The 22,212-nt window shown below is 36.2% G+C and overlaps 1 protein-coding gene across 14 annotated transcripts in view; it reads right to left on the bottom strand.

Annotated features, from left to right (window-relative positions):
• Positions 1–22,212, bottom strand: part of CLOCK (clock circadian regulator) — a 65,496-nt gene that overhangs the window by 22,151 nt on the left and 21,133 nt on the right. For 11 of the 14 annotated variants that reach the window (XR_004497131.1, XM_015624066.2, XM_033513880.1 and 8 more), the window contains 8 exons: positions 13,957–14,067; positions 11,597–11,687; positions 9,795–9,854; positions 9,223–9,371; positions 4,935–5,026; positions 3,514–3,603; positions 2,120–2,240; positions 445–558 (listed from right to left, as the gene is read on the bottom strand). Coding sequence is in view for 13 of the 14 variants with exons in the window: in XM_015624066.2 (XP_015479552.1) it covers positions 445–558; positions 2,120–2,240; positions 3,514–3,603; positions 4,935–5,026; positions 9,223–9,371; positions 9,795–9,854; positions 11,597–11,643 (673 nt within the window). In the remaining variant the exon portion in view is untranslated. Of the gene's footprint in view, positions 1–444; positions 559–2,119; positions 2,241–3,513; positions 3,604–4,934; positions 5,027–6,648; positions 6,724–9,222; positions 9,372–9,794; positions 9,855–11,596; positions 11,688–13,956; positions 14,068–22,212 lie in introns of those variants that run through there. The other 3 variants (XM_033513878.1, XM_033513881.1, XM_015624073.2) reach the window with 3 other exon arrangements.

Genomic DNA, 22,212 nt, shown 5'->3' with positions numbered 1-22,212 from the left:
ACACAACTGAAATGGGGGAAAACCTACATTTTCCTTCCCAGTTGCCTGTGTAATGAGAACTGCAGGTACTCAGTACCACTAATCTTCAAGTTAGTCACCTGCTTAAATATGGCTTATGCTGAACTAAATTTATACTCTTTATTTTAAAGTATTTGCTTAAATTCCTCTTACATTCTTTTAAATAATATTTTACAAAATACTAGTTTTATTTCATTGAAAGCATCAAGCATAATTACATTCTGCTTTCAAATACACAGACCTGTAATATATGACAGGCAGTTTTTCTTCTTTTCCATTGCACCAATATAGAAGTGATAAAACTGCTTCATGACCTTCTTTTGAAAGCCCGATTTTAGTTCACCTACATTCTGCACAATGGTCCCAAGCCAGTTTATCTGTGGAGCTGCCTATATATTCCATTCCAAGACTGCTGAAATTACTTACCATGATTCAAACATTTGAAATTTCCTATAAATTTTACATATTCATATGTAGGTTGCTCTTTTGGATCTATTGTTCCTCGCAGCATATGGCAACAGAATTCTAGCTGATTTTTTGCTAGAAAAGAAAAAAACAAATGAATAGGCTATATGCTTGATGAAGCACACAGGCAACATGAAATGGAAAGGAGGAATAATTAAGCTGAATACATATTGAGGTACTGTAAGTGCAGTGATTACAGCTGTCTCCAGTGATGCCTTGGACTGGCTATCTAGAAGAGAGGCTAGACAAGATTAAGAGAATAAGGTGGGTATTTATTTAAGGCCTTCAAACAGGTACACCTTGGGCAGTCAGATGCCTTCCAGAGGATACACCCAAGATGGATGATTTTCATGCAGATGTAAGTTTGGTCTATTTACTTCTCAGGAACTGATCCTCCAATTACAGCTTCAGGTAATGAAGTCAGACACCCCCAGTTTGCTCCCCCCACAATTCACTTTTTTTTATACTTCTTGGGTCCTGAGGCTCTTGGGTGTCCTTGAATCTCAGGCCTAGAGAGAATGTTCTGTCTAACCAAAACAATTAATTAACATTTATATGGAGTTTAGAGTTATGCACTAATGTAGTACAGGATTTTAAAAATATAAAGGCTAGAATCTTAAGTCATCAACAGCATCTGCCTTTAACCAGCATGACAATAACTAACATAAAGAACTCCTTTAGATTTTGTGCATGAAGGGCTTGAATATTAATGACATGAAAACCTCTGAAAACTAGAGCTGTATTAAAGAAAATACCCTGAACTTAAGTTCACTAAAGCACATGCTCCCAAACTCCATTAGGCTGCTATGTATTTATACTTGCCAACTGCTAAAACTATCTAAATAGAAGCTCTATTTAGAGCCCTTATCTATTATTTTCTCTGTATTTCTAATACACAAGAAAGTTACAGACTGAAAGGCAAGAAACTTTGAAAATTCTACTCTAGAGCAGGGGTGACACAAAGTAACACTTCTGTTCTTCAAGGCTGAAGTATATCTCTGCTTAAATAAAATTGAAAAAACTGAGCACATAGTAGATAGTTTTAACACAACTACTGTACTGGTTTTATCTGGGACAGGGTTAATTTTCTCCACAGCAGCTCACGTGGTACTCTGTTTTGGATTTTGACTAGAACAGTGCTGCTAACACAGAGATGTCTCCATTATTGCTCAGCAACACTTACACAGTGCAAAGGCCTTCTCTTTATCTCACTCTGCCCTGCTGGTGGGGAGTGCACAAGCAGCTGGGAGAGGACACAGCAGGGAAAGCTGAACTAAGGGATATCCCACACTCTATGGCACTGTGCTCAGCAATAAAAGCTGGGGAGAGGAAGAAGGGGGAGATATCTGGGTTCGTGGCATTTGTCTTCCCAAGTGATCATCATATATGACACAGCCCTGCTTTCCTAGAGATGGCTGAACAATTGCCTACTGACCAGACGGAGCAAGCAAATTCCTTATTTTGCTTTGCTTGTGCAGACAGCTTTAGACTTCACCTGCTAACCTGCCTTTATCACCACCCACAAGTTTGCTCACTTTTACTCTTCTGATTCTTTGCCCATCCAACTGAGAGGAATGAATGAGTGGCTGTGTGGGGCTGAGCTGCCTATAGGGGTTAGCTCAAAATAACTACTTACATTTTAAGTATTCCGGTGTCAAGGAATCACTTTCCAGCAGATGAGAAGACAATATTTTATAAATTTCTGAATGTTCCCCCTCTGGGATAAAATTAAATACACTCTGATCCACAAGATCAGACTGAAAGAAAAAGATTTAATAAGCATTAATTCAAGATGTACAATGTCACAAAGCCTACTATTTCAATGCAAAACAATTCCACAGTTCATTACTGGCTCAACAAAGCCACCTGCTGGAATACATATTAATATTCTGCCAGGAAAAAACCTCACTCTGATATGCCTACCCCAGGGGAGTGGTAAACGAATTCCTTGCTTTGATTCACTTGCATACATGGCTTTTGCTGTACCTATTAAACTCTTTATCTCAACTTGTGAGTTTTCTCACTTTTACCCTTCCAGTTGCCTCCCCCATCCCAGTGAAGTGTGATGAGTGAGCTGCTGGGTGAGGATGAGTTGCCAGTTACTGTATTCTATAATCAGTTCCATAGCTATGTATACAAACCTGCAAACAACAGAAACAAATGCAACAAAACTGAGCAACTAATTACATGCATAAATGCATTTGGTTAAGTACTCAGAAAAGTACATAAAATGTATGTTTAGAATTCATAAATCACATCTAAAAGCCAAGAATAAACACCTCTGAGAACCTGACAAATTCTACTAAAAGAAAAAAAAACAAAACACAATTACCTGCATATTTTTAAAAATTCTCAGACTGTTATCATGCATACCTTATGAGAGTTTACTTTGTCTCTTATCACAGTAAGACAACTAGTCTTCAAAGAGAATTTGTCCTTCTAGAAAAGCACCCAATTTAACTCATCAATTGTTCACACTAATTAATTTGCCTCACCTCAGAGTAACATTATTCAAAGGTAACTTTAAAAACTAGAATGTTACATGTACCACGGAGCAATATCACCCACACTAAAGGTAAGTGAATATGATACACCCAAAAGCATATACTGAACTTAAGAAGCAGAACCAGCAGCAATGTACTTATCAAGTGCTTTATCAAGAAAGAAGTAAAAAAGTAGTTAAAAAATTTCAATTATTTAGAGCTTTCATAATACTCTTCTGACTCATGTAGAGGCTGTGAACTCTGAAGGATCTTCTGCAATCAACTGTGTTACTTCAGTTACATTGAAAGTGATGCTAGGCACTTCATAATCCTTTCTTACAGAGTGCTGACTGCACTCTGCATTTCCAAAGGAAATGTTTAATATAGAAGACAGACAAGTAGGAAGTAGCTGTGCTTAAGAAAGAAACATTAAAGCATGTATCTGCCCTAAAATGCCAGAAAGGCCAACAATTAATTAGAACTCATATCAGAACACAAATCAACCACAGACAAACCAGTATGTCACTGAAAGCAATTTGTTACTTACTGGCAAATGTTCAAGTAAGGGAGTTATACTTTCAGACACATATATTATATTTCCATCTGTCATAATTGCTAAAAAAAAACCATCAAGAGCCTGAAATTAAACATAATGGGCAGTTAAATAAAAAAGAAACAGAGCATACTAAAAATGTTAAGCTATGTTCAATACAGAAAATAATACAGATCAATTTTAGTTTAGTTTATTACAGAAATGGGAATGTCTTTCCCTACTAAAAATCCTTTATCTTGTTTTTACACTAAAAGTATTACAATTTCCATACTGTTCTGTTGTTAAATAATCTTGATTTGAGAAGCAAGTGTACATATAGAGAGACACTGTTTCCCTCAACTCCCACTCTGCCTGCCTGTTATTTTTAATTCTGTCACCATTTTAGATCTCAGAAAGCTCATAAAAATGAGCTCGAGACAAAAGCAAGATGATGTGGGAAAACTATGAGAAGAACAGGCAAAAGAGCCAGCAAAATCAATGAATTTTAGTATTTAAAAATCTCAATATTCCAAATCTCAAAGAAAGAAGTTTGCAGTGAGATTTTATTGAGACTTGAAAACTGTGAGATACAGTTCTGACTGCCTTATCTCCTACTGAACTCAGATTTCCTTCCTCTGAATACAACACAACATTTCAGTTGAAAGCTGCCAACAAAAGCGGGACAGAACTGTATTTCTAAATAGGAAATTTTAAATCTCACATCTTCAAAAAAAACTCTTATATCAGAGGATTTTTTTATAAAAATCTAAACCCAGATTTTTTGTGTGTGTGTATCTGTGCACAAAGGTTTAACTATGGAATGAAAATAAAAAAGTATTTAATTTGTAATATTTTTCATTTAACTATTATTAAAAATTGTTTCACTTAATAAGATATAAATGATTTACGCTCATTTTCAATGACATATAGCTTATAATTAAAGTTTATTTCTGGTAGTTTTGCAACTATTCATGTAATCTTCAGCAAAGTAATGCTCACAGCAGTTTTCAAAAGTATATCAAGTAAGGAAGTTCAACACTTACTTACTGCTCACAAGTTACATGGATATGTTATGCCTCTTTCATAATTAACTTATGCATAATAATTCTTTCTCTAGTACATTCCTTATGTTGAAAATTTAAAACATCTGCTTGGACAGTAAACATGTTCATTTATGGACTTGCTCTCTTACTATGTTTATTTAATTGAAAATGTAGTTCAAAGAAAACCTGCTTTTCTGAAACAAAATTCTGAAACTCTGAATACATAGGATTTTTGACCATTTATCTTCAAGAAAACACAGTGAATTAATACAGTTACAACCCAAATATGAAAATATTAAAATAAAAAGGTATGTCATCAAACTGAACAATTTCATAATGGAATGACTGCTGGTGAGGAATTATTCTACTCCCAGAAAAACAGAAATAATATACCTCTAACATTAACTGTGTGAACTCTTCGTTACTAAGGAATGTCGGTTTCCAGTCCTGACGAATTTCACTGGCATCTGATTGTGCAGTAATTTCTACAATCAAACACATACACAGTATAAAGATTAATACTTCCAAAACCCATTTTCCACCCTAAATTACACATACACCATTAAGAAACAGCAGAAAGCTCTCCAGTCTCCTCTGTTGATCATTCATTACATATAGATATTGCTCCTTAAAAAGAAAATAAATGTCTTCTCCTGTGTCATAATTAAATTTGTCTCCTCTTCCCTTCAACCAGTTTGTCCTACAGTCCTACAGACTTCAAGGTAATATTGAAGTAATGGACTTTGATAATGAAAAAATACTACTCTTTCCTCTGAGACTGTAATAAAATGTTTTATTAAAAGTGTTGTTTACAAAGACTTGGAAAGCCAAAATTCCTGATCTGTTTATGTCATTAAAATGGCTAATGCTCAAGTATCTTAGCAAATCCTTGTCATTCTAACCCCTGAAGAAAAACTTGCCACTGTCCTTTCTCTTCTTCCTGCTCTTTTCTGGTTAAAGCTAAAAAAGAGTAATTTTTCAACAAAGATTTTTAAGTGCTGCATGACAGACTCCACTTTACAATTCCTGACTGCTACAAACACACAGATTAATTTGGACATAGATGAATCTTGAGTAGAGATTCCTGCTGGAGTTGAGAAATGTACAGATTAACTTCCATATACAGGTGAGAGAATCAACAGCTGCTAAGCAAAGCCTGACCCCAGCTTCTGAAAGTGATGCTTCCTGATCAACTGATAACTGAAACAACAAGAAGCAAGACCTCAAAGCACTTCAGTTTTGATGAATAACAAGGGCATCACAGAAGTGCTGGTTTTAAGAACAATCTTGGACAAGTAATCAAGTATTTAAACAAATCAGAAGAACTAAACCAATTCTTTAAGGTTTTTGATTTTTAAAGGACAAATCTGTACAAAGATCATGAGGCAGAGTCTTAGTTCACATGGCTTAAAGAGCCAGAAAACCTGGAACTGAATTAAATATGCAAAGGACTGGGGCAGTTTGTAATTTTGTTTACCACACTGAAAGGGGAAAATTTTACAAAAGAGCTTTAGACTTAACTAAAACAACAGCAATTCATGCAAGACACCGGCCAAAAGTGGAAAGCTGCAAGAGGTGAAAAAAAGTCAACAAATAAGACTTTCCAATTATCAGAGCTCACAAAACATATAAATTCATCAGACTCTTCTAATCTGTTTTGAAATGGCAGCACAGAGCAGGAAGAGTGGGGAATAAAGAAAACCTAAGTATAACCCCCAATGTAGCTTTTCAGTCAGCACAAAGATACTGAACACTGAGGGGCAAGTCAAAGGACACAAAAATTAAAAGCTCTGCCACCAAAGTGGAGGCAAAATTCCAGGAACTTAGAGCATTCATTCCACAGAACACAGATAATCTTCACTTTCAACTGGAAAAGTCTGATTCATTGGCTCATTCTGGCTCTTATAACCATCCTACTTCAGAATTAAAAAATCTGTATTTTGCATTAGAATGGATTTATGCTAAATAAAAGCTTAAGTTCATGCCTTTAACAAACCATTCTAAATACCACAAGTACAGGTGTTCTTTTACATTTTCCACCATTAGAGCAAGTATGATACGGGCAAACAGAGCTGAAGTTACAGAAAGAACCTGTTTCACTTGGTACCTTCAGAGAAATGCCTAGAAGTTCTGTCAGAAGGTTGCACTCATAGATAAATGGCAGTAAGGTCACATTCCTGAGCTAGATAACAGAAAGAGGAGCATAACCAAACTTGAACATTAAACTTCAGTCTTCAAGTTCTGTATCTGAAGTAACTCTACACCAGCACTGAGAATTCTCAAAAGAAATTGCTAGCCAAGCCAAGACCTGTACCATTTCTCTGTGGGTTGTAGGAGTATCAGTCTACTACTTGCAATTATTCTACCCGCAGCTAAATTCCTCAATATTTACTAATTTTAAAAAATTTCTTGTTTACAAATTCAAAGAAAGATGACAGGCAGTATTAGCCAAGGAGAAGCTCCCAGTGATACAATTTCAGTGTTTAGTCTCCCGTATTTTCCCACTGAGAAACAGAATCCACACTGGCCAATAACCAATTCGGATAATTCATCTGGAGCTGGTGTCAGAGTACCAAGCTGGGATAATGTGGAAATAGTCCAGAAACAACCAGAAGCAACCCAGTTAAATCTTGGTGGCTGAACACAGTAGGATTTCAACCATAAAGCAGCAAAAAAATCTGTTTATTGCTAGGTCATTTGGCTTTATTGTAACATATCCAAGCACTTCAGGAGATAAAATAAACAATAATCAAATAATCAATAATCAATAATAAATAATAATAAATAAAATAAAATTGAGTTCTTCTGAACTTTGCCAACATTTTTTCAAAAAACATTTAAATGTAAAACACTGCACAGCAATGCTAGTAAGCACTGGCAGCCAGAGCTTTAGGGAACTTAATATGTTATGTGCAGCCACACAGAGCTGCATTCTGTCACACCAAGTGAAGGACAAAAGTGCCATGCCCTAAAAGGCAACCATCTCCAGAGCTGCTTTTTGCCCCTTTATTTAAAAAATAAAAATAATCTCATAAAGCACTTTGAAGAAAAAAATATGGCTGGTGCTGCTAGCTGACTGACACACGTTTGTTCTACATTCTGCATTTTATGTCAAGAATCACCAACAGAAGATAAAATAATTTTGAAACATAATCAAATTTCACAAAGGCCTTTTAACCTAAAGAACTGAATTTTACAGAAGAGGGGCCTTCATACTGCTTTTCTTTTTGTTATGAGACACACATCTCAGAAAATTAAGAAGAGCACAATCAATATTTAATTGGAAAGAAAACCCCCAAATCTATGAATTCTCATCCAAATTATACCCCCCTCCTTTTTTATTTATGCTTACAGTTTTAATAGCAATATTTAGTACACATTTGTTGTTACTGGAAACATAACACTAATGGAAGAGATGTGCTAGGGCATGTAAGAACATTCCTCACATCTTAAATTGACACACATACTGTTGCTAATTACATAACTATTTACCCATTAATAGCTTTACTTATTTCATAACTTTATAGTTTCTTCTTTTGACCCTACTGCTTTCTAGTTAGTACGTATTCCAAGAAATTACCCAAGGAAATTATTTAATTAGCAAAAGAGTCCATTTTCTTTAGTTCTCATCTTATTTTTGGCAGTGTGAACCACAAGGTGCCATATTAAGAACAAGTGTAGGAGCAGGAACAGGGATTTTTTTATATACATAATATATAACAGCCATAAACAAGAGTACACTTGGTGGAAAAAATTTTTTCATGACAGAAATAACAACCTGTAACAAACTTCAGTACAACATATCTGGGTATATCCCACCATCAGCTGATGCAAACAGCCAGAGGAACAAAGCATAGCAAGGATGTTCAAGGATATTGATATTTTTGACATTTCACATGACCTTTAAAGAACAACACACACACACACACACTCAGTGGCTTATACATCCATGGGAGCATTTTAAAACTTTAAAAGTTTAGCTAAAAGTATTTACAGATTTTTCTGGCATCTTTTCACAGCTAAAAACAAAACAAAAAAAAAAAAAAGCCAAAATGCCCATACTACTGGTCTCTGTGCACCTGTATTTCACTTTTACTTGTCAAGCAACCAGCTCAGAAACATTGCAGGAAACCACAATGCCCTATTCACAATATTGCCTTATCGCCTTTGTTTAAGTAGCCAGTTGTGTAGGCACTTGACATGACAAGAAGGAGAACTAACTTCTCTTGGACTAGCTTTTCAGAGATTTATCTTGCTTCATGTAGAACCCAGAGAGTTGAATCAACAGGCTTATCTAAATAATCAAATAAGTATTTCCAGCAAGAACTTCCACTGAAATGGATTAGCAGTTTTCCTGCGAAGCAAAACTTTAACAACTACCACCAATGTCTGTTCTGAACAAAAAACTTTGAGGTTACTTCAAAAATAAATTTTCTCTTTGTGAAACATATTTCATTGACAACTATGGGACAAAACAAATAGTACTGGCTTTTATTAAGTATTAGCAGAAGCACAGTTACATCTCTGCTACCTAGATGATCTTAAGACTATCTTTCTCCAGGAGCACTTCACAATTTTTTGACAAAATCCCTAAGGAAGCTGAATTTTTTTTTTTATATTTTATGTAATAATTGAGTATCACCTAAAAATTTAAGAATGTATAAATAACATTTATTGTTACCTTTGTGCTTCCGTAAAAAGTCAATGCTCTTCTGCAGCACAGTGGATTTATCCATCTTCCGAGCATTACCTGGAAGCATGGAACCCAACTCTTTGATAAGCACATTAAACTGATCTCGACGTTTCTTTTCGGACTTGTTTCTAGACACTCTGGAAAGCAGATCAGAAAATGTTTCATAAAAACCATGAGACTTTCTTGTAAGCTGCATACTACTGCCAGGTTCCTGATGCAAACAGCCCCTTAAGAACTTCTACTTATAACTGTCACAAAAAACTGATAACTGTCACAATAACACCTGCTCCATTATCTCAGACACCATTTCTGAAGAACGGTTTTCTCCTTAAGGAACAACACAGCAAAGGCTTTGGAATAAAGTATTCTTTTACAAAACACAAATAACTGAACCACAATTATAAATATACAATATGTCTGAAAAATCACAGTAGAAGAAATGCTGTTGAGTAATAGGCTTATTTGTAAGAGTAACCTTTTTATTGTTTAGAAATCACACTGGTAAGTTAAAGCATACAAGTATAGGACATTTCTTAGCTTTAAACAACTTTGAAATTTACCTTTTTGCTTTATCTTTGTCATCTTCTTCCACCAGCCCATCAAAAATGCTTCCGTCATTTCTGAAAGAAATGGAAAGAAATAAATGTTGGAGTGGACATTCCTCTCCTCTGAAGTCAAATCACAAAGACGGAGGAAGGGGAAAGAGCTAACTATTCACCATCATCATACCCACTACATCAAGAAAGTAAGGAATTGTTTTACTGTGATGTCTCACAAGGACCATCATCAGTAACCTGAAGCTAAGTCTTGTATTTTCTGCTTGCATTTACTAAAATAAAAGAAAAAAACCTTGTATTTTTGATACAACTGAAAGGATTCTCAGGCTATTTCTCAAAAGAACTTACAGTCCTATACAAACACTTAATTGAACAATGCTTAAATTTGATTTTCTATCTTCTTGGTTACTTGCATTACTTTACCCTTTTGAAAACATGGGAGAGGACATATGTAACTGATTTTTACTTACTGGCAATTTCTATTGCAATTACTGAAAATGTATTTTTCATAAATTCTGAAATATTACTGGTGGAAGAGACCTAAGGAATATGCTATACTTCATCCACATATGTAATTTCATAAATGCACAATTATTATCAATGTTAAACAGTAATTATTCATTGTATTTGGTTCCTCAATAAGTATCACATAACTTTCTTAGCTTGACAACTGTCCATCTACTGCTAAAGAGGTGTTAAAATACCAAAATATTTGGTATTTTGATTTAATAAATTTTTGATATTATTTACCAAAATAAGAATGTGCTTTCCTTTGAAGAGGCCTCAGTATTCTTCATACAATTCCTTTATTTCAATTCCTTTTTCTTTCAAAGTCAAGCCAAAACTGTTCTTCTGTTTTCCAAAACTGGTGTATAATGGACTTTCACACATTATTTTTCTAACTTCTCCCTACTTTTAGTCTACTTAGTGCTGCCCACACTGACCTCTGTGTGTCTATCTTGGAATTTCTTATCCTAATGTTTCCTTGCCTTAAGCCAAGTAACCTTTCTAAAATGCTTACCTCATCTCTCTGATTCATAAACCATCATGCAATTGTACTGTACATTATGGTAAGTAGTGATGTTAGGAAGTTACTATTTTGTATGCTACTACATAAACATCAAGCTTTTAGAAACAATTCACATATTTAAAAGGCTGAAGTTTCAGTGAGATGCCACAAAACATCACTAGAAGAACTGACAAGTTAGACAAGCATTATGGAAGTTTTACCCTTTGCTTTTTTTCTTATTTTCAATTGTGTTTAATTTGACATAAATTAGATGCAAGTTTCATCTCCCAAAGTCTCAAAAATGGTAACATACAGGATATTAAGTACAGATGTTTACCTAAGCTGCTAAGAGAGAGTAGCACAAGGAGTCAAGCAGAAAACATACCTCAGCTATTACTTTTCCCTTGAAATAGGTTAGCAGGTCACTTTACTATCATCTGCTGCAACACTAATCATTTAAATGTATTTGCTTTTCTTAATCAAAAACTGGAGTACTAAAAAATTAAAAGTTCAAGTTAACGTTAAAAATCAGCTCAACTTGCACAGATGTTGTTCCATGGCTGAAAACAAGTAATGTATTTTAAGATTAACCTCAAGCAATTGAGATCACTGTTTCCAGTGACTACAAAACGACATATCTAACAATTACCAAATCAACTTTGTCAAAAATAACCAAAACTTCACTCTTTAATTTTTGCATAAGTTAACATCTAAATGTATTAACCATACAAAAAAGACTATTAAAGAAAGAACTGAACAGTAATACTCCCAAAACTCTTCATATATATTAACATACCTGTCTGCAATGGAGCTCATTTTATGGGTGCTTATGGTAAAAAACATAACATATCACACTTTAGTCTTGTGGTAGACATTTGTACGCTTGCCTATAAGAGAAGAAAAAATATCAAAATGTGACTGAGAGGAAAAAAATGCATTCTTTGTTAGAGCATACTGACACTTTAATTTGCTCCTAATCCTCCCCGCTCTTCCAACCTTCTGTTCTGCACTCCTACCTTCTCTAAAGCAGTCTCCATACCAGCATAACCTGGGCCTTTGTATCTTATTTTACATGACAGTGTTCAAGAGAACATTATTAAAGGCTACAGTGAATAAGTCTGTACTAAACCAATACAAACTTTTTTATGACACTGAATTCAGATATAGCTTTTAATTTTTATTTTAGCTTTTTCCTAAAGAACCCTCATAAGTTTGAAGCCTGAACAGAGATCAAATACAATTAGCAGTAAATTCTATTTAAAAACAGTGCAAGCAGAAAGCATTTGGGATACTTTACAACTATAATTTATTCTTACTGCACTTTTCTTGGACACATTGTTATCATAAACACGTGGAAAGATAACAAGATACCAATTAGAATGTGATCTCTGTACTGTGAAAAATTTAATCCAAAAATTTCTTAAAGCAGTCACTTACAGCAGGAATTTTTTGGTTTTCCAGATGTGCAATTGACTTTATGTTAAGAATGTGAATTGAATATTAATAGTGAGAGAAGGACTATAACACAGGTTATGAAAAGGCTAAATTCAAACATAAAACAATAGAATTAAACATGTTTATTTCATATGGAAAAGTCAGTTGTCAGAGACTGCTCAAATGGAGCACCAAGATTGTAATTGGCAGTGATTAGGGAACAACTGCATGCAGCAAGTTTTATATGAGCTGAACTTGCCGACCTTCAGGAATTTTTAATAGGTTAAAAACTTTATAGTAAAAGGCTCTTTATTTCAAAGAAGATGATCTAAGTCCATTTAGCAACTCACTATTTTCTGAGAAAGATTTGTTTGTTTCTGAGAGTACTAAAACCAGTGGAACTTGCAGTGTCGATATCACAAGAAATATGGCAGCGAATGCATGATGAGGGAACTAAGGAAGAAAACTTGTGATTCAACCAAACTGTCTCTGCATCTACAACTGCCACATACCATGTGGGTTTCCTGCACAAGGACAGCACTTTTCACCACGAAGTTTCATAAACTGAGTGCAGCAGGAAGGTAAATGGGAGAGCTGTGCTGCAGCAGAATCTCTTTTAAGGCACATCACAAGGTGTGCTGGTGCTTCTGCCCAAAAGCCCCACTTCTTCAATTAGTACGGACCATCTTTGTCTTGCCTTCACCCTCCAAAATCTAGTGCTATGAAGACACACTGGCAGCAAACCACTTCTTCGCTCCAATTCTTCAAAGCAAACATTCTTCAACAACTGCACTGGCCACATTGACAGATTAAATTCCCCAAATTAGTTGGCCAAGTAACACAGTTGTGCCATTTGAAAACCAGCCATAAATGACACAAGAGAAGTAAATTATGAAGAAATGTCTGCTTGAATTTTTGTCAAAACTGCACAACAAGAGACAGCTTTCTCAGCAGTAAAAGCTAACCATCATGACTGGCATGGAACTACGTTTACAACCAAGACAACAGCTATAAACTTGTTTTCATTTAGTTTATATGGTAAGCACTGAAACAGCTATGCACTAATTACACATCTAGCCCTGTGTTATTTTTTATACAAAAATGGTACTACCTAAAATTATAGGGATCAAGAGCAATATGAAATTCTGTAAAACAGATTACACACTTTCCCTAATCTGCAAAAGAAAAACACCTGTACTGCTAAATACAGGAGACTTTTACTTGTGACATAACTGACATATTCATTATGCAGAATCAGAATTTAAAAGTCAGTATTTTTCACTTTAACAGAGCACTGAATTCCCAGAATTCAGCAAAATCATTCATTACAATATACAGATCCTATGTCAGAACCAGCAACCTAGATCTGGTATCCAAGACAAATAGTTTTAAGTACTGAAAAATACAGGAAATGCACCTATAGCATATTGATTTCTCATCTTTCAAGGTCTGACCCTTCTGCCTTTGCATCTAAATTTCCAAGACATTGAACACTCACAGTGCTTACACATATCAAGGATAAGACTGCAGACATAATGCCACCAAAACCAGTCAAGTTGAAAGTAAACACTAGGTAAAAAAAAATATTACATCTATTTCTAAGACTCAAATTCAGTCATGTTCTAGAGAAAAAAAGACACTGCTTAACACTGCTACTCAGCCCATCAGTGTTGATAACTGAAAGCCATGGGAACCTTAATAATTATAAGAACACAGTTTTACCTTTTACACTTTGGGACTTGTTAAAGTATGTGATTTAGGGATGAAACCTGGTTTCTGTGAAGAACAATGTGGAGTTAGATGTATCCTCTTCCGCAGAAAATAAATTCCGAACTGTCAAAAAATAACAATGGAGAGCTTTAAAATCAGTGAGTTTAAAAATTATCTACTTCTTAATTTTTTAATAAAGACAAGCAATTGTTTTAACAAGAGTAATCTCTAAATGCAATATTCTGCTTACCAAAAATAACTCAAGTATTTCACTATCTGAACGGACACTGCTTTAAAGTTCTTGCTAAGCAGGATATTCTGACACAGTTTTATCTTGGCTTTAAGCTATCACTTTACATCTATCTTTAGTCCTGATGTCCTTTTCACTTCAGAATCTGGTATCATTCATACCATCTACATCTTCATGTCCACTTATTACCTTCAAAGCGTATTTATACACCATTATTTAAACATCTTTTCACTGGAGTTCTTATTAGGGTCTCTTCTGGCTTTCTCTGCTATATCTTCTCTCCAAGTCTCCAAAATTGTTATTCTTAGGACTCCAGCATGTATAGAATGCTACTACTGCTGTAAACTAGCAAAGCTGCCCCACTGCATTATTGCTTCTTCTCAAACACAGCCATTAACTGTTTGTTTCAAAACCCACTTCAAAATCAATTCCTAGAGTGTATCACAAAATTTGCTTCACAACTGCACTTCCTCCAAACAAAAGCTCAGCACTCACATAAGTGATTACCTGCTTCCTACTCTTTATACCATTTAATTTACAGTTACTTCCCTTGAACCATGCCACTTTCCACATTTTTAATCTGTATGATACCAGGCTTTTCCCTCATCCCTGTTTCCATCTGGCTTGCTTACTGGTCTTAAAATAAAATAAATTCACTATTAATATGTACTTCTTCCATTTCTGAAAAAAAATATTTTGAAGTATATTAAATTCTAAAAAGGAAGCTGGGATCTATCAACTAAGATTATGCTACTCATAAATTCATTGATGAATTTTATTGAAAATACCAGAATCATTACTTATTTGATTTGATAAGTTAAGTGCCTTCTCCTGCACTTAACAGAGGCTCTCAAGTGGTTAAAATACAGATGGAAATACTAACATAGGAAGTTAAAACATAGCAGAACAATCTGCCAACAGGAGAAAAACAATTACAGCATGATTCAATGAAGCCACTCATTCTTGTCTGGCCAAATAACCTGCTGGCCCATTGACCTACTTTTTTAGGTGCTTACAGCCTCCTCTCCTATTCTGTTTTGTTCCATTTGACAAGTGCAAACATTAATAGTGACAGAGTCCCATGGAAGTCTGCAACAGGAAACCAGTGGTTTTTAACTGCTTGGAGGGGAACAACTCTGCCAACTCTCACCCAATGCCTAACAGAGTTCTAATAATGAAAACATTAGATCTCCTCACTGCAGTATGTAGAGATGCTTTTCTTATAAATCACAATTACATGCTTAAGACAAACATCACAGTTCTTAATCACAGAACCATGTTTTATAATGTCAAAAAAGGGAGCTCTTAACATCTATTTCAAAAAGGGATTTTAAGAACAGGAGAGGAATATGCTTATATCATAAATGAACACAAGTAAGCTTAAGTCAGACCAAAAGAGAAGCTAATCACAGTGGAAAAGCTTTTGTTGCCAAAACCACATAGATCCCTAACTCAGTAGAAATGGCATGCATGTGAAAGCCAGCAGAAAGGTTAAAACGCCTACATGCCAGCATTGGCAGCCACAAGTGTTCAAAGGTCATTGTTCTGTCTCCACAACTCATTAGTTTTTAAAAAAAAATAAATTACGTGTGTCTGTCACTTGTTTTGAACACATTCAGGCATGTTTTCCAACTTTCCTGGAACCAAAGCAGCTAGAAACTTACTATCTTTAAGGAAGCTAAGATCCTCAATCAAAAATCTTAGCTGCTGCCATGGATATACAAACCATTACTACACAAAATTGCTCAATCTGTAGAAAAATTACAAAAGCTAGCAATACAGCAAATTCTGAACTATGCTGACCTATCACTTATGGAGTGGAAATAAGTTATTGGGTCCCAAGTCATTGCCTAGCCAAATAAAAAAGATTCTGAGTAAGTTACAGGGTAAAAAGTCACAATCCAACCTAAGGTAATAAAGTTCATACCATACAATAAAAAATTCCATTTTTTTAGACTGAAAGAATTCCAGTACCTTCAGTCCAATTTTATTATCAATATTGGAATGCACACTGGTAACATTAAATATTGGAAACAAATTCAAAGCTTGAACAAACTATGCAATTACAGTACAGTCTTGTTAATAACAGATATTCTGTCAGAACTGGACTGAAAAATGAGTGGGACAATGGTGAATGCATTGCCTGTATTTCATTTTGCACAGAGCCAGTAACTGAAATTCCTACGTCTCCAGCACTTCACCGTAATGGTAAACACTGATAAATATTTTTGAGAAAGAGTAAGTATTGCCCTTATACTGTAAAAACTATTTTTATAGAAAAGCCTTGATTTTTGTAAAATTTATGTCACAGCATACAAGTAATACTTACATGACTTTGCAGATTACAGCCCTCAGAAATAATGTGAGGTGGCTTGTATTATTAAGACAAATAATTTTACACTGGAAATATTACAGGAAAAAAACATATGAAGCAATACCGTTTTCCAACCCTACAGTTTCTTCAAACAGAAACACATTAACTTCCTTAATACAACCTGATTCCTGTGCTATAATACAATTTTGCCAGGGGAGCAAACTAGTTATTAAAATCATTGAGGATTAGCTGTAGAGAAGATCTTGTTTAAAGAATCAAGGCCACCAGTGCACTGCAGAGCTCTAACACTAGCCACCCACCAGGGTAAGAAAGACCAGAAGCAGAAACATCACACTGAGCAAACAGCTGAGGAGAACCTGACTCCCAATGTAAGCACAGCATAAAGAGCTCTATTCATTATACAGATTCTGAAGATAATTATCAACCTTCCTGATACTCCTTTCCATTAGCTTCTGATATTTGGATTATGAATTTCTGGGGTTTTACTCTAGTAGGACATTATACCATAATTAGGGCAAGCAGAGATCCAGCCATTATCTCCTGCCCAGAATAGTACATCACTATCACTCATATTTTCCATTTTGCTTTTTGCTTCATTGGATTACCTCCAGCCCAGCCATTTTCCTCTTTACCTTCCTCTTTTTTTGGGGTGGAGTAGAGAGGAGAAGAGGAAGAATGTGGTATGGTTTAGTTTCTCTCCAGGAACCATAGTATTTTGTAGAGCAGGAGATTTTTAGACAGGTAAACCATAACCACCTGCTCTCTAATGACATATACTTTGGTCTAGCAGAACAACCAAGCAGGTTTCAAGGTAGTTGCTCCTTTGCTTGCAATGGTATATACACCAACAGACAGCAAATTAGGGTAATGACTTATCAATCTTTTCTTGCTAATCAAAGGCTGTCTGTGAAAATACTATGTTTTTAAAACCGACATGTCACCTTTTTTACCTTAAAAAAAAAGGGGGGCCATTGGAAAAAAAAAAATCAAAAGGCAGGGCTTAAAGGAACTTCAAGGAATATTGCTCAAACTTTGCAGCTGAACAGGTTATTCCAGCAGCTGGCAATAGGCACGTATTTTGGTCTGTGCTTGTGCAGAAGAGATCCTAGAAATGTCATTTTTTGAGATAAAACACACTATAGCAGCAGGTGTTCATCTTCCAGTGCTTCACAGGACAACTGATGAGAGGGCTGCTTTTAGCATGGATGGATCCCAGATGGCTTTTAATAGGAAAACTTGTGAGTGGCCATGAGTAGTCTGCTGGGGATGAGCAGCGTCCTTAGGTCCACCACCTTTTCAGGGACTACTCAAGGATACATAATGGAGAAAGTGCAGTTGAACAGAAGACTGGTGGTGTGGGTTGCCATTATCTGAATGGCAGCCTCATGTCTGCTACTGAAGGATTTTGGAAGAAGGTAAGTCCAAGCAGTCTACAGGAGTGATTAAATCCCTGTTAGAAGGACTGTTATGATAGTAATTAGTGATATCACTGATTCAGTTGAGTTATAATGACATTTGAAAGAGTGCATACTATCTACGTACCATCGTACACAGACCACAGCAGCTAGAAGAGGCTACAGATCATCTTGAGTAGCAAGAAACATGACTACAGAGGTAAAGAGAGGTTAGCTTCTTAGAAATGGTTTGTCACACAGATGTGCCCTGGTCTACTCCCTGACAAGGTAACGGACCTAAACAAGCTGTTCAAACAAATTTGCTCAAAAATCACTGCAAATAGTATCTTCATAGAAACATGCATTTTGAGGATTACAGGAAAAAGCAATTCTCTCCTGCATGATTCATGTATTAGACTGTCCCACCATCAGGAGAGAGATTTCTCTAGGACTTAGGACTATCACTCCTCTGCTCCAGATCACTGGGACTGCTCCCCGCTTGACCAGCTGTTCTGCAGCCACCCTTCTACCCTTCTCTGCCATCTCTATCTCCTTCCCCTTACTCAACAGAGATGGCCCCACAGCTCCCTCCCTGATGCAGTGCAGCTCATCTTGGTCCAGACTGCAATGAAAATGCATGCAAGAAAGCTCTATTAAGCCTCAGACCTTTTCCTGGGCTACAGTGATTACACACTGTGGAGTCTGCAGTCCTGAGGGATGTGAATCAGGTGAGCAGTAAAACTGGGCCTCTGGAGCTAGCCAATATGAACACCAGGGAAACTGCTCTCAGGGACAAGGGACAGCAACAGAGCTGGCAAATCTGTAAGGATGTCCTCCACAGAGTACAACAGCTATATGATTTCCAGGCACCAGAAATCAGGCAAGGAAGGCAAGAATCTAACAAGGATGAGAAGGGACTGTTGGTCAAACTAAAGGGCATAATATAAATGCATCCCTCTACTCTGTCCCAGGACAGGTATCCCAGGAAGAGTAGAGGGACGCAGTCTAAAGGGATGGGGTGAGGAAGGCCATGGTGAAGCTGGAGCTGAACTTGACAAGGGATGCAAAGAGTAACAACATCCATAGGTATATTAACCAGAAAAGGAAGGTCAAAGAAGGAGTACACACCCACTAAACAAGGCTGGTAAACTGGTAATAACAGATGAGGAGAAGGCTAAGGTACTCAACAACTTTTTTTTTGCTTCAGTCTTGGCTTGCAGCCTCTCTTACCAGACCTCTTGAATAGATGGACTGCACAAGAGAAACTAGAGGAACAAAGTCCCTTCCGCAGTAAAGAAGATCAGATTCATCATCACCTGAGAAACCTGACTGTACGTAAATGCATGACACCTGATAAGATGCATCCCAGAGTCCTGAGGGAACTGGTTCATGTATTTGCACAGCCATTCTCTACAATATTTGAAAAGTCATAGCAATCAAGCTAAGTTCCAGGTGACTGGAGAAAGGGAAACCAGATGATCTTCATGGTGCCTTCCAACCTAAACTATTTTATGATACATTCAAACCTGGCCCACCCTCATCCATGTACCCCACTGATCTCGTCTCTGACTCACCAAACTGACTTCTCAAAACATCCTCAGACCTGCCATCTCACCAGGAATTCACTAGCAATCTGGGCTCTTTGCCTGAGCCTGGCTTCCCTCCAGCTCCCTGGGGGTGACCAGGAAAGCACTCAGCTGGTTGCCAGGTATCTAATAATTGGTCCTTGGCTGTGGGGTGCTGAAGCACTTACTAGGCTTTTTTCCCCTCCACCCCTTTCCAGGTTGCCTGTATTACCTTCACCCTCCAAGATTCCAACTAACTACACTTAGAAACACCTGAGGTGCTGTTTATGTGCCTCCATCAAATTACTAACAGAAAACAACAGTGATACAACACAAATTTTCAGAGTTATCAGTGAACAAGTTCCCCAAATCAGAAAAGCAAAAAGGACAATAAAAAATAGTACAAATCCAAGTTTATAAGATAAATTTGAAAGGCAGCATTTAATAACCTAGCCATCAGAAACAGCTGCTATTCTTCTATAGTCTCATTTAAAATACTTTCTCAGTAATTTGTACACACAGTTCCTTATGAGAGATTCCCTTCCTTCAATAACCAATCCGTAAGAGTAACAGAAATAAAGTTTGCAAATCATGTGCAACTAGTCTGTACAAAAAAAAGACAGTGGCAACATGTTATGATCCCACTTGCTCCCATTTTTTTAAGGCTCCACCCTTCCTTGGCTCTCACTGGAGGTGTGCACCCCTTTAGCTCTGGTCGCACAGTGAAGCAGATTTGTGAAATTATGTGTTTAAAAGAATGCACATATCACATAGTTCTAATAAGAACAAAATAATAAAGATTGTATCTCAAAAGTGTGGCTCCATCTACCTTTGAAAATTGGCACAGCTAAGAAACAATACCCCTCTACAAAGAGCAGGGAGCTCTTAGCTATATCTCCCACTCCTGGTTCTATAACAGGGTACCCTGGGTTAGACTTGAGTAAGTGTTGTGTTTGCACATCTAAAACACAATATGGATTTCATAACTAAGTCTGGCTTAAAAGCACACCTACAGTTTCTTTAAATGGTGCTTAACACAAAACCAGTACTTCATAACAGGAGTTTAGGTCCAGAGTAGCTAATTACTTACCTGTTAGTGTTACAATTCAAAACTGAAAACTATCATATCCCTGTGTAAATCTTCACTTCCTTTAACAGAATTCTGGGAAGATACAACCTGCAGTCAGCTAGCCAGCTGAAGAACAGATCCTAAATTGAAGCTCACTGTGCTGAAGAAAAAAGTGCTATAGATGGTGTAAGACCTGCAGTCTGCTATTCTCTAACAGGACCCATCTAAACTTGGTACATTTCACAATGAGCAAATAAAACCAAGCTTCCTTCTTCCAGCCTCTTATATGGAACTGAGAAGGTAGACAATTGACAACTTTTTCCAGCAGTTCAAAAGGTGAAAAAATTCCACACGCATATTCTAAAGTTTAAATTTCCACTGAATATAACAACTATCCCATAAAATTATTACTACATACAAATATTTTTTTTAATAAAGTTACCAGACAATAAAAAAAAAAAATCTTCACTTGATGATTTCTCAATATTAACAGAAATTTAAAGAAAAAAACCTTAAAATACAGTACCAAGATATCTTGGTTAAAAAGTTTGAATAATTAATTAAATTAAAAACATGCATATTTATGAAATTGAGCATTATGAATTTTAGATGTTTTGTAGCAGACACAAACGTTAGTTTAACAATCAGTTTTTCTAAAATGTTTTGTCACATTTTCATCAAAGCAAAAATACGACAAAGAAACCTAACAAATCAAACCAAAGAAGAAAAATGTATTAAACATTTAATTCCTATACTTGAAAATAAACATAACTCACCAAGAAATGAGATAGATCAAAGGTTTTCCTCTACCCCAATAATAAAAGGGAAGAATGACTAGATACAGAAAATCAACTACTTTTTGAAACCTGTCCTGGAGAAAATTAATTATCAATTTCAACAGACATAATTATTACACATTCAAAGCAAGATAACACCAAGGAAATTCTTCTAGTCCACGAAAAATTTCTGTTTAGTGTTTTAGCTCAAGCTGCAGGCTTAAGTTTAGAAAATGAGACTTTATTCTTATTATTACTGCAACAACGCTCAGCTATCTACCTCAATTACTCTTCCTGAAATACAAATGAACTTACATATTACATGAGCTCTTCAACTGCCAGACTTTTAGCTTGAAGGTAAGTCTTAAAAGGTGGGAAAGGAAGCTAAAAAGAGACTATGAAATTCATACAAATGAATCTTTCTAAAATTCTATCCTAGACCAGAAAAAAACACCCAATCAAGACTTAGTAGCTTTTACATTCAAATGAACACTTATACTTTTTACATAAAGAATTCTGACTAATCGAGAGAAAACGTCAGTCAGAATTTCATGTTCTGTTCTTATTATGCCATTCTAAAACTTTCAGAAATCGAGTAAGTCAACACTTGGCCAAGAGGGTCTGCAAGAAGTTATGCAAATTATTTCTGCACCCAATGCCTTTATCACAGAATCGGAGAACGGGTCAGGCTGGGAGTGACCACAGCGGATCATCCCATCCAGCCTCCCTGCTCTAGCAGGGTCATCCTGAAGCACAGGGTTGTGTCCAGACAGTTCCTGAGTACATCCAATGAGGGAGACTCCACAGACTCTCCGGAAATCTGTTCCTGTGCTCATTCACCCACACTGTAAAGAAGTTCTTCCTCTTCTGCTGGAACTT

The sequence above is a fragment of the Parus major genome, chromosome 4 (genome assembly GCF_001522545.3).
Source record: "Parus major isolate Abel chromosome 4, Parus_major1.1, whole genome shotgun sequence".
NCBI lineage: Eukaryota > Metazoa > Chordata > Aves > Passeriformes > Paridae > Parus > Parus major.
Note: the sequence above shows the minus strand (reverse complement) of the source record. Positions and strands in the feature narration are given on the sequence as shown.